Source organism: Corvus brachyrhynchos, unplaced genomic scaffold (assembly GCF_000691975.1).
Source record: "Corvus brachyrhynchos isolate BGI_N302 unplaced genomic scaffold, ASM69197v1 scaffold12, whole genome shotgun sequence".
Taxonomy (NCBI): Eukaryota; Metazoa; Chordata; class Aves; order Passeriformes; family Corvidae; genus Corvus; species Corvus brachyrhynchos.
Window position 1 is genome coordinate 2,497,067 of NW_008237885.1, and position 12,820 is coordinate 2,509,886.

A 12,820-nucleotide genomic window follows, 5' to 3' on the forward strand; every position below is an offset into this window, starting at 1 on the left:
TTTTAGTTTGGCATAAGAAATACATCAACTCCTTCTTTTGAGTGTACAAATGAAACACAAATCACAAACTATAGCTGTGTGTGGCCAGAACTGTCACTCCTGTTCCTACAGTAGAGACAGCCTATATCCTGTTTATTTGCTTCTTTTCACCAATATTTAAAAATAAGGAAGCTGAAGTATAACTAAAGGCCAGTGGGTCTGATCCTACATAATTTATTAAAAGAGCTAAACCTACTGGAAGACCTTTTGTATCATTTCATCTATGAAATCCAAGCTAGAAACTTGTGAGTGCTCTATGTTTTATTGTCTCATGCTCAGGATAACTTCTTGTCTTTTTGGCACTGTCCATTCTGCATGGTCCACCATTTGTTTTAGTGATGTTTTTCATCTTATTCTACAGTTGAATTAAGTGCAAGATGCTGTTCTAACCTGTACACTGAGAGCAAAGACTAACCTTCATCTCATTTTATAGCATTACAGTGAGATGCATTGCTTAGTTGAAAAATTGGACTCTCTTTTGAGGTCAGCAACAAATATCCAGCAGAACCAAAAATGCGTTCTTTATTTTTCAATCTGCTATTTTCTCCTTCATAGTTATATGTATTTTATGAGTTAACAAGACAAGACAGATGAAAAGGCTCTTTGCTGCTGCAACTTGAAATCTGGTATTATGAAGGTGAGTTCCTACTGACATGGAAAGTTCTGGTGGCTAAATGAAAAATACATGTTATGGGAGTTTAAACTCCCATAGGTTAACTTGCAATATAAATGACATTATGGGATGTTGAATGTTATATTGCAGAGCAGGTGACACTGAGTAACACAGAGAAATAAGAAATATAAGAGCAGAGTTTTTCCTATTACCTTCTAAACACATCAAAATTTCCCAAATGTGTCAGAACACTTTTAGATTCCACTCTTGCAAAAATGCTCAATGAATTTTGGCCATACCAGCTCTGTCATAGCACTCTGCATCAAACTAGTTCTCTTGACTATAGAAATGGTAAGATCCTCTGTTGATAAGGCAGAGACAATGGAGGGGGAAAAAAGGATCTACGTTTTTCCTAGTATTTCCTGCTTCTGAAAAAGCTTTCTTTACAAGAAGACATATTACAAGAAAGGAATCCATAGGACCCTTATCAGAAATTACTTCCTGAATTTTTTTGTTTTACTAAAATTCTAATCTCTCTAATGGTTTAAGTTTTTGCTCCACTAAATCTGGCACTGATATGGGCTACTGGCTAGGGATTTTTATCACAGTCTCTTTGCCAAGTTATGAGAAATTTATAGCTCAGCCAAACACTCTTCACCTTCTTCTATTAGCTTATCTTTAAAAAGCCTTTCCAAAACAAGTAAATTGACTAAGTGTAATGTATGCCCTTGTATATCTGTGTGGCTTCATTAGAAAAAAAAAGAACATTTTGTTTACATTAAGGAACATATGTAATATATATGTGACACATATATATTACATTATGTAATATTCATACAAGATTATACATTTGAGCAGGTTTTGCCATATTGCTAATGTTTGGAGCTTCTGGCAGCATTGAATAGTATTTGTACAGCTCAAAAAAGACCTGAATAAGCAATCAAAAGGTAAAGAAAATTCAATGATTTAGACTGACAGTGTCTACATATTTGAATTCTTTTACTGAGTTTTGGGTTGATTTTTAATCTTCAAGAAATTTAAAACTTAAACTTCCTCTGAAATTCAAGAACTAAAAAAGCATAAGGAACCGATACTAAAAAAACCCCAAATTTCTCATTAACGGAATCTGGCAGATTAGGTACAATCAAAAATCACTTTTTGTGTTTGTGTGTGTATTGTTCATTTGCAGCAGTAGGGTTTATTTGTAAAGAGAAATTAAGGCTGGTTGCCAACAGTACTTTGTTTCTGTATTTCAAAAAGGACTCTGTGGTTCTAAATAGATAGTATGCTACCTGAGACATTATCATAAACAGATTAGCCCTGGAAAAGCAATGGCTCAGAATTATAATACAAAGCAAATCGATTTCAGTTTTGCTTTGACATCATTGTGGTAAGATCACCTTTTATTGATATTGTATAATAAACTCAGCAAAGTATTTTTAGATGTAACCAAGTGTTTTGATAGTTACTTGCTCTGAGTTAAATTTATCTCTCCATTACATTTGCCTGAACATAATTTGACATGTTTTTCTAACATGAAGTTTAGAGAATCTGAAATAGTAAATCAATTTATCAGAAAAAACACCATTCAAGATATTACATAGTTTCAAGTTTGTTTTCAGTGTATGAAAACTGCTTGTTTATGCAGTTTTTTAAAATGGATGCAGATTTCAAGACAAAATATCTTAGATGTATAAAAAGGTGTCATGGCGCAACAAATACTTTCCTCAGATATACGGTTTTAAATGCAGTGGAATACATGCAGAAGCAAAATGCAGAAAAATGGACAGAGAGACAAATTTTGTTTCAACTAAAGTTGAAATAAAACTGTCAGTACTCCTCTGGGCAACATTCTAATTATTGCACAATTATTTTTTCCCTTAAAAATAGGGGTGTTTGCCAAACTTAGAATTCAAATTATCAAGTTTATCAATACTGAACGAGTCAAATGATGATTTAACCGAAGATATGTTTTTAGAAATAATATCCTTTTCACCTTTCCTAGTGTAATACAGCATTGCCTCAATTAAGCACAGCCAAAGTAGTAAGTACAAACCAGTTACAATGACATTTAATCCCACCTGTTTGGGATTGTAAAATGAAACTCACATGTTCTTCATTTGGATTTGTAATCCTTAAAAAAACCAGCACAACTGCATGGAAGTAGCTCTTTCAGGTAACTGAACTATAAAAGCATGGCCAAGTTCCCTAGTCTAGGTGTATGCTTCATTCACAGTCATATGCCAGAGAGACCTCCTGCCCCAAATCCCCCAAACCAGAAGGGAAACCAGTTCAGGTAAGAGGCACAATATTTTCCAGCTGGTCCCTTGCCTGTGAAACTGGGAGATCAGCACAGTGAAGTGCCTGAGGGATATCCTGACAGGTAAACAGGGACCCAGCCCTCCATAAATGCAATTAATTGAGACATCAAATCCTCCACTGAAGAGAAAACTCTTTTGAGGTGTTAATATACATGGTAACCTAGGACAGAAATAGCAGCACTGTTTACTCTGGAAGAAAGAAGTCCTTTGAGAAGGTATAGCTATGGCCTTGGAAAAGTACAAAATAATGGTCCCAGAAACCCACAGTATTTGAGCAATAAATAATGAACGTATTTCCTGTTTCTAGAGATATCTTATGTAACATCCCTGGGTTAATTCATAGCATTTTAAGAGCAGTGGCAAAACAGCTTCCCCAGCACTTCCCCTGAATATAAACAGAGAAAAATTTGCTATTCTCTGCAACTTCCAAACTGTGCTCATGTGTAATAGACAGGCATTTCCCTTTGATGTTAAAGAATATGAAGGAGTTGGAGATGAGGAATGAAAATGGAACTAAAAAGTCATCATTTGGGTCCAATGGTTTCATTATAAAATCTTTTAAACTTTTTGACAACACTGATCAGTCTTGCTATTTTCAAAAGAAGCTGTAGCATCTAAGTGCTGCAGTCAACATAGGGCCTGCTGAAAATGCTGAGTAAGTAACTCTCATATCACTTCAAGTTTTGAGACGTTTTTTCCTGCAAATGGAGAAATAATACAGTTCAAGAGAGCTGTGTTCGCATGCCAAAGGCAGAATTGTAGAATGGCTGAATTTGTACAATGGCTGTATTTGTAGCTGTCATATGACATGATGATGGGTGATGTGTTTCACATGCACTAGTATCTTTTGAGCCTTAAAGAGAATGGCATACTTAATCACCATATGTGATTTTCACAAGACACGTCAAAGCTCATGGTCCCCTGCTGTCATTCAACTAAACACCTGCATTTTCAGAAATTCACAGTCCCTCTTTAGGAGCTGCAATCTTCAAGAGTCACTCTGAGTGAAGCCATTAGCACCCCTCCAGGATGCACGCCCAAGTAACAAGTTGTCAATGGTGTCACTGGCAAAATCAGGCCAGATGAGTCCCAGCTCTTTTGATCCAGTAACAGGAGCACAATCCCCATAGTCCTGCAGGAGGGAATCTCCTTCTTCAGTGACACATCCTAAAGCAAATATACAGGGCAATGGATGCTGTGAATCGCTTGTAAGAATCTATACTGCCCCAGGGGGAGCAGGCAAGTGCTGGTGCTATTTGCATTCAGCTGGCAGTCCCTCAACTTCAGAGAGCTTCTCTCAGGCTGAATTCATTTCCATCTGAGGAATTATATCCTTTATACTTCTGAGGTAAGAAAAGCAGTGGGAAATAACAAATACAGTTCCCCTCTTCTACACATTACCTTACTGAATGGTGATGTTCCCTTTATTTCAGGGGGGCTCCTATATACTCTAAGACATTGGATCTTGGTATTGTATTTAAATTGTAGGCAGTGAGTCTACTATTTCTGGAAAACAAGAGGAAAATATGGGATCATGGAGGTTACTCCTTATCAGAGAATTAAAAAAGTTGTAATACTGTAATCTTTTAATTAGACATTGTCAAGTTGAGTTCACTTTTCATTTGTACAATTACATCTCTTTAACCTGAACTGACATAATTGTTAACAGATGTTAAGTCTGTGTTTTTAACAGCACTGCAAATTCCTTCACACTGCTACCTATGCATTACGGAGACTAATGGGCCTGAGGCACACTAAAGATTTTTTCATAAACAACATTAGATTTACATCTGCAAATCTTGTTCTCAATCTCTGAGCAACCAAATTTGCAGTTGTCTCACACCTCAGAGTACTCTACTAATTTTCCTTTCCTTTTGTAAAAATAAGCTAAAGTAGGGAAAAATAATTCTGAACTAGGGATTCCATTTTTTCATATATAATCACAATGTGACTCCACACCCTTAGAGCCATCCACCAAACTGACACTTCATGTAAGGGAATAGATATTGGTGTACAATAATAGCTACTATAGTCCACAGACAAGAGACTTAAAGAAACGATTACTTCTTCAAACTCTGGAGGCACTAAAGTTTTATGAAATAAATAGAAGAGATGAAAAGCATTAGGTTAAGAAAATTTTCCCTATTTCATTCTGATGGTTGGGAAAGATGGATTCACTTGAGGAGCCATGATAACTTTAGCTCAGGAAGGAAGCAAGAAAAGATGATTTTAGCCTAACATTTTAAATCCTTTCTAAGCATACAATTACTGTATTACAAGGCTTTCTATTCAGGGTTTGAGTTTTAGGCTGCCTTGACTATGAATGCTATCAGTTTTCATATCAACACAAGATGCAAATTATGGAATTTTAGTGTTTGTGTACAATGTCCATTCAATGCTCATCAAACTTTCTACCAGAAACTCTGAATTTGGAGTAATGGCACCCCAGGGCTGCAGGAATCTTTTGGAGTGCTTTTCCACGGAGGAAATAATAGAACATACTTTTTCTCACAGAGTCTTTGTGAAAGGCTAATACATAAAAAATAACACAGGATACCTTCATATGATGATTAAGGAGGAGGGTGGTAGAGCAAAGATATTCAAGTATCAGGTAACTAAGTTTGCTAAACCCCCTGATTTAGATCTTATTTGCCATGATTAAACCAGAGCAAGGCTTTTGCCTACTGAGTGTTATGACAGACTGCCAGCCTTTGCTCTGTATTAGGCAAAGATAAATAAAGGGAAAGATGGAGCAGATTCTCCAGGAAACTTTGCTAAAACACATGGAAAACAAAGAGGTAACTGGTGACATTCAGTATTGCTTTATGAAGGGGAAATCATGCCTGAATTGGCAACCTTCTATGACGAGGCTACAGCATTGGTGGATAGAGCAGAGCAACTGACGTCGTCTACCTGGACCCATGAAAGGGTTTGACACTGTCCTGCATGACATCCTTGTCTCCGAATTGGGGAGACATGGATCTGATGGATGGACCACTCGGTGGAAGAAGAACTGGCTGGATGGCCGCACTCAGAGTTGTGGTCAATACCTCATTGTCCACGTGGAGCTCAGTGATGAGTGGTGTCCCTCAGGGGTCACTACGGGGGCTGACACTGCTTGATTTCATTGTTGGTGACAGGGACAGTGGGATTGAGTGCCCCCCCAGCAAGTCTGCTGATGACACCAGCTTGTTTGTGTGGCAATGCCAAGCTCTCACCAGTGTGGTGTGGTCAGCATGCTGGAGGGAAGGGGTGTGCCGTTCAGGGGTTCAGAGGGGCCTGGACAAGCTTGAGAGGTGGATCTGAGTGAACTTCATGAAATTCAGCAAGGCCAAGTGCCAAGTTCTGCACCTGGATCATGGCAGTCCCAGACACACCTACAGGCTGAGTGGAGATGTGATTGAGAGCAGCCCTGCAGAGAAGGGCGTGTTGGCTGATGAAAGACTCAGCATGAGCCAGCAGTGTGTGCTCACAGCCCAGAAAGGCAGCCCTGGGCTGCATTAAAAGCAGCATGGCCAGCAGGGCAAGGGAGGTGATTCTGCTCCTTCCCTCTGCTCTTCTGAGATCCCACCTGGAGTGCTGCATCCAGCTCTGGTGTCCCCAGCATAAGGACACGGAATGGTTGGAGCAAATCCAGAGGGCTATAAAGGTCCTAAGAAGACTAGAGCACCTTCCCTACGAGGGCAGGCTGAGTAAGTTGGAGCTGTTCAGCCTGGAGAAGGTTGCTCTGAGACCTCCTAAAAATCACAAGAAAATAGTACAAGATTACTATTACAATTATAGACTGATTTTTCTGTGAACCAAAGTGAATCTTGAAGACACAGTTATTCTTGTAATAAGCCATTAAAAAGTCACATTAGGGTGGTCTCTTGAAGCATTAAAAGGAAAATGTCTATTCTTGTGCTTGCACATGGGACAGAGAAAGCACAGAGACCTGAGGACTTTCATAAGCACTAAATAAAAACTGATTGCATATTTTCATCACTAAAACTTTCACTAGGAGTAAGTAATTAAGGTTTTGTTGGGTAGTTTTTCTGAAAATGATCTAGTTGCTCTAAGTGAGACTGCATGGTATACTCTGCCTCAGGAGAACTCCTAAGGTAAGTGTCTGAGTCATACTGATGGGAAGAAAAAAGGGATTCTTAAAGCACAACAAGAAGAAAGTTAATTAGTAATGCAGAGCCATTGTAATGACAATAAGTGAAGTAATTTTAACACTGGAAGGAGAAGCTTTTGCTGAAGCCTTGCAGGTATGATTTTCTCTAGTGAAGCCTGGCAGGATGGTGGCAGTAAGAGGTGTCTGGCTCTCAGGTGTGCAGGCCTTGAATCCTGCAGTGTGAACACACTGCCCCCTGATCTGCCTTACTACACTACAGAGCTTGTCAAATACCAAATACACTCATAGCAAAGCCACTTGCTCTCCACTCTAAGCAGAAGGATGGCTGTGGACATGAACTCTTGGCTCCTTTTCACAAACAGGAATGCAATCTCTGTTACTGCACAACTCCTGAAGTGTTTTCCACAATCTCCTGCCTACTAAAACATGGGGGTAAGGTCGAGGTAGCCTGATTTATCATTGAATAATTTGTAGGGGAAAAAAAAAGACTTGTAATTTCTGCTACTATAGATAGCCATGCAGTGTCAAACCTCCACAGATTGCATTTGATACACTACTACACAGGCATTACACTTTGTCACTAATTACAGCAACAAAGAATTTATCAGTTACTTTAGATTTCCACAAAAAAACGTAGCTCAGATACAGTAATTGCTATGATTAAAACAACTACCTGGATTTTTACTCTTCTGTTGTGCTGAATTACTTATGTAAGGATTGTCATATTTGGCTCATAATCTTGCTAGACTTTCAGATTTAGTATCATCTACGTTTTTGTCTCAAGACAGAAGAAACTTAACTCTAATGCTAATTGTGAAAGAAATCCTCCAAAAACCAAATGGATTATGGCCACTTTGCCATCCTGAACCTGTGATTAAGGCAGCTGTCAGAACGAGATGCACTGCTTCCATGGAAAGAATCTTTTTACGGCCGTTGATTCTGAAGCTGAATGAGGATACCAAGAGGAAGTGTGGTGTCCACTGAGGTGGGGTCATTTTTCAACTGACATTCTTGCTTGAGAAAAAGAGCAGTTGAAGGGAAATAAATGACCAATGATAGGGAAAGCTAAGGTTAGGGAAAGTCAAAGAATCTCAAGATAGGAACAGGGACTTAAATACAGGTTAGTAAGAGAAAGAGGAGAAACAGTATTGCTAAAATTGAGTGTCATTCTCTAAGATAGAGGGGTTTTAAATTTTTCTAAGTGGGAATAATTTTATCCACCTCTTCTGTGTTTCTGTGACAGAATGAACTGTGGGATCCCTGATTCTTATTGCTGTTAATTGGTATAACTCCACGGAGAAAAATGTAATTTTGACTATATCTGTTGGGCCAGGAGACAGAGAAAATCCCCTTTTCCCCACTCCACAGAATCAGTCCGCTCCTCCCTGAGGCAATCTCCTTCCTCAGCAGTACAGTTCCTCTGCTCATGCTTTTTATCTTGCATTTGCTAACTTTGCTTGAGATGGGTGCAAAGGAGATTATGATGGGTAACTAACAGGCAAAACATCAGAAGCAAGCTTTGCAAAATACACATTTTCAAAGTCAGTGTGGCGGGTTTACTTTTAAATACCTCTTAAATATTTTATATAGATACCTGGAAGGAGCATTTTTTTCATTACAGTTTTATAATTACAATATGATATTAAAGACTGTCTTCCTTTCTCAGGCAAAATTCTGAGTTGCAGATGATCTGCTAGAATGAGATGTGCTACATTTGGCTTTTATGGCACAATAACATAGGCAACAAAATACAAAAAGCCTATAATGAAATGTTACACAAAAAAGACAAAACCAGGAAATATGTAATAAGCCATGTATCATGCTGCTGCAGCTGTTTCACCTCTTACCAGTTTTCACAGTCTATAAAATCTTGGAAAGCACCAGATGTTTAGGGGAAGTTGTCCCACTCTCCCTGGCTTTGAAAGTAGAGGCAAGATTTATTAGTGCCATATATATGTGATTTCAGTCCTGACTTCTATATTTATAAACTAGGTGAAACATGCAACACATCCTGTTGTCAAACAGCCCATTTACTTTCTTCTGCTCCTCTTCATGTGCAGATCTTGGCTGTTGCTGGACCATTGCTGTAACTACAGAACAGTGTCAGGACATGCAGTCCAAACTACAGGATTTACCCAGTTACTGAGAAACATATCTGAGAGTTTTCTCCTAGTACCAACTTCTGTCAAAACAACCTTGCAATGCACAGATTATGAACTAAGCAAAACTATCTTGTGTATGAATATGCACTAACATTTGGGATTCCTGCCTAGGCAGGAATTTATCTTTTTTTTTTGCTAGTGCATGGTTCCTAGTATTGGAACAGGGATAAAACTGCTCATGCATAATTTCCAATCTTCCATAGCTCAGTGGTGCTGTAAAATGCTGCTGTTCGTTTTAATTCAGTGCATAGAAGTTTTGTTGTGTTTACCACTAAGGGAATTGCATGTGTTATTAGAAAGCCTCTGACAGCTGTCAGAGACAGAGACAACTTGCCTCATTTCAATCTTTCATACAGGAAGGACCCTCATCTTCAGCAAAGCTGTCAGAGGCCTGAAAAATGGGATAAAACAGAATACCTTTTCCAAACACATGAAAATCTCTGTATCTCCTCTATTTTCTTCCCCATAAAGTTACAGAGAGGAAGCTGTATAGTTAGAAGAAAGAGGAAATATGATTTGATGTATTTGTACTGTATACTGCCTTGTCATCACTGACCTGTAGAGATAATTGCATAGTAGCCTGCCTGACATGGTATTTAATAAATTAGCACTATATTTTAACATAACATACAAGCTTTCAGGCAGTTTTTATTTTCTGAGAGCAAGAACAATCAAAACCAGAGAGACATTGATGAAGACAAGGGCTTTGCAGCAAAGACTCTGAAAGTCTGAATCTGTAAGAATTTCCACACTTTCCAACACATCTCACCATACCCAGCACTCTCACTGAATTTAAAGCAACAGAAAAGGAAATCTTCTCTTAACACCTCAAACCTTAACTTCCAGCTTTTGATTTAAACAGGTGCTTGCCGTAATAAAAACTCTGTTTATTTTAGTTCAAATGTTTTGAGAATAAGCACAGAGAAAGTAGCTTATGCAATGTCTTTACAGGTTAGCATTGTTTTCCCATCAGCTCCTACTTAGCTTTCTGATGATGACCAGATTCTCCTTTTCACTCCAGTAATCCCAGAGGTATCCCTCCATACAGCGCTATTTCTGATGCCAACTCCTTTAACCAGTACAAGAGTCTGGGAAGGCAAATGTATCTGCATAATTTGTTTAATATTGTTGTTTGCATGCTATTTTTATAGCACACTCATTGCTTGTTTTCACTTTTCATACTCTGATTCATTTTTCATCCTGTTTTCTTCTCCCTATCCATCTTGCACTGCTGAGTAAAGCAAAAATCCATGAATGAGTCAGAGTCAAATTTTCAAAGTCAAATTGGTCAGTGGGGTATGAAATTAAGCAGAATGAGATTGCTTATGTTTTATCTTTCCAAAAATAGAAAACAAATTTTTCTTTGGCTGCAATAAAGAAAATTTTATCCCATTTTTTCCAGCTGCATTTATTTTTCTGAAATCCAGTCTAGACTATGACGCTCATTAGCGTCTAGGGTAACTAGCTGTTTCCATTCCTTCCATCTTGTTATCAGCCTTGTCTGACTCTCATCCTATCCTATCACCAAAAGCAACCTAAAACTAATATTTTTTCTTATATGTAACTCTTCTGGGAGGTTTTTGGGTTTTTTTGGTTGTGGGTTTTGGGCTTTTTTTTTTTTTTAGTTGGCTGGTTTTTTTGTTTTGCTTTGTTTTACTACAGGATAGCTGAATGACTTTAAGGGAGATTTCTTTTTTGTTTTATTCTTAGTTTATTTGAGTGAAGAATTATGTGAATAAAACCATAGGAGCAGTTTTTGTTAAATATGTATTCTATGCTCCATTCTAACATTGGGTTGCATGTTTGGTACTTTCTATTCAGTACACTGGGAGAAATTAGCATATTTTAAGAAAGAATGAGGAATTAATGATTTCTCATGTATGTAACTTTTGAACGTTTTTGCCTATATACTAGCAGAATTAAGAACAGCAGCTGTTGTGATTTATGTTGACTGGATGTTATACAATGTTATTATCTTCTCAGCTTGCAAGAGCCTAGTTTTCAGTTGTAATACACACTATTTCTGCCATGTTAAGCTTGTTATCAAATCCTCAACCAAATCTTTCTCAACATTTCACATAGCATGTAATAATTCAGCTCAGGAGCTGTAACACCACATCATTCCTTTGGAAATATGAAATGTGAAACGTGACTGGGTTAGGGCAGGGTGAGCAGTCATTTCTTACTGCAAGCCATTAAGTTCAATTAGAAAGTGAGCTGCATCTGCAGTTGTTCATTCTGAATATTGACCAGCAGTGTCTTCTAACCTCACAGAACTCTGCAGAGATTTGCTATTACCAGAGTTTCCTTTCACTAATATTTAAACTCTTCTTACCTATGAACAGATTCCACTCAGTATCCAAATCAGCCTGATTTGCTAGGCAGCCCTTCATTACATTGAGGCAATAGTTGTTGCAAGGTTTCACAGTGGGAAGTCCTCTGCAGTAAGGGCAGTACAACATCTTCATTAACGCCCGGATGCACCCTGGGGTGGGACTGACCTGCAGAGTTTAAGGCAGGGAAAGAAAAAGAAAAAGGAGGAAATCAATCTCCTGTGAATTTCGGGATGGCTGAGATTATGCCTCTAAAGCAATAAGTGCAGAAGGGGCAATTTGTGGAAAGAGCTCAACCCTTAGTAACACCCTCCTATAAGACTAATCGATTCCTGCCAATTACCTTCATTTAGCACAGCAGTGACTTTCAGGAATGCAAAAATCAACACTCCCTTACTGATAGCAGTGCTTGCCTCCCCAGCCCTCCCACACAAAATCTGCTGGAAAGCGAAGGAAAAACATTTGGGGGATCAGCTGGGTAGTAACTGACTGATCCTACCATGGAGATCCTGAGGAGACTCCTCACTCTTCCTATGTAAGATAGAACTGTCAGTCACACTGGCACTGGATTAAAATCTCCTCTTTATCAAAGCACAGTAAATCCAGGATAATCTTGACGGTTTCTATACATTTATTCAGAACTGCACCATGACAAGGGGATATCATTCTGTTTGCAGACAAAAATATCTTTCCGTCTTCTCAGACAAATTCATAAAAAGATCAGACAGGGTTTGTTTGGGGTTTTTAATTTTTTTTGTATGCTTTCAACATCTCAAGTGACAAAAAATATTATAGACAACAGTCTAATGCATTTCAATTTACATATCAGTATGGCACGTCTGCACATGGTGGACTTCTCTTCTGTATTTAATAATCTAATCTCAGACTTTAAAAGTCATATGTACTAGTAAAATACACATTTTCATGGCAAAGTTTCTAACTTGGATTAAAAGTGCACACTAGGTACTGCTCACATTAGCATCTGTCACGGTGCAGTGGAGCACGATTTTCTCATGCTGGAGTGACAATCTAGAGCAATGACAAAGGGCTGCAGGTTCCTCAGTGATTTCAAAATTCATGGACAGGAGATTGCAAAGCAATGGCACTCCTTTCACTCAACCTGTTGGTTTATGAATAAATGCAACACTACTGATATGAATTTGAAGGGATTAAACTGTTTTTCCATAATCATGGTAACTTGTGCTGAAAGCATGGATCTAACTGCACTATAGTGG

The 12,820-nt window shown here is 38.3% G+C and overlaps 1 protein-coding gene across 1 annotated transcript in view; it reads right to left on the reverse strand.

Annotated features, from left to right (window-relative positions):
• Positions 1–12,820, reverse strand: part of GPC6 (glypican 6) — a 527,821-nt gene that overhangs the window by 195,239 nt on the left and 319,762 nt on the right. The window contains exon 3 of the mRNA XM_017732639.1: positions 11,588–11,753. Within this exon, the coding sequence (XP_017588128.1) occupies positions 11,588–11,753 (166 nt within the window). The remainder of the gene's footprint in view (positions 1–11,587; positions 11,754–12,820) is intronic.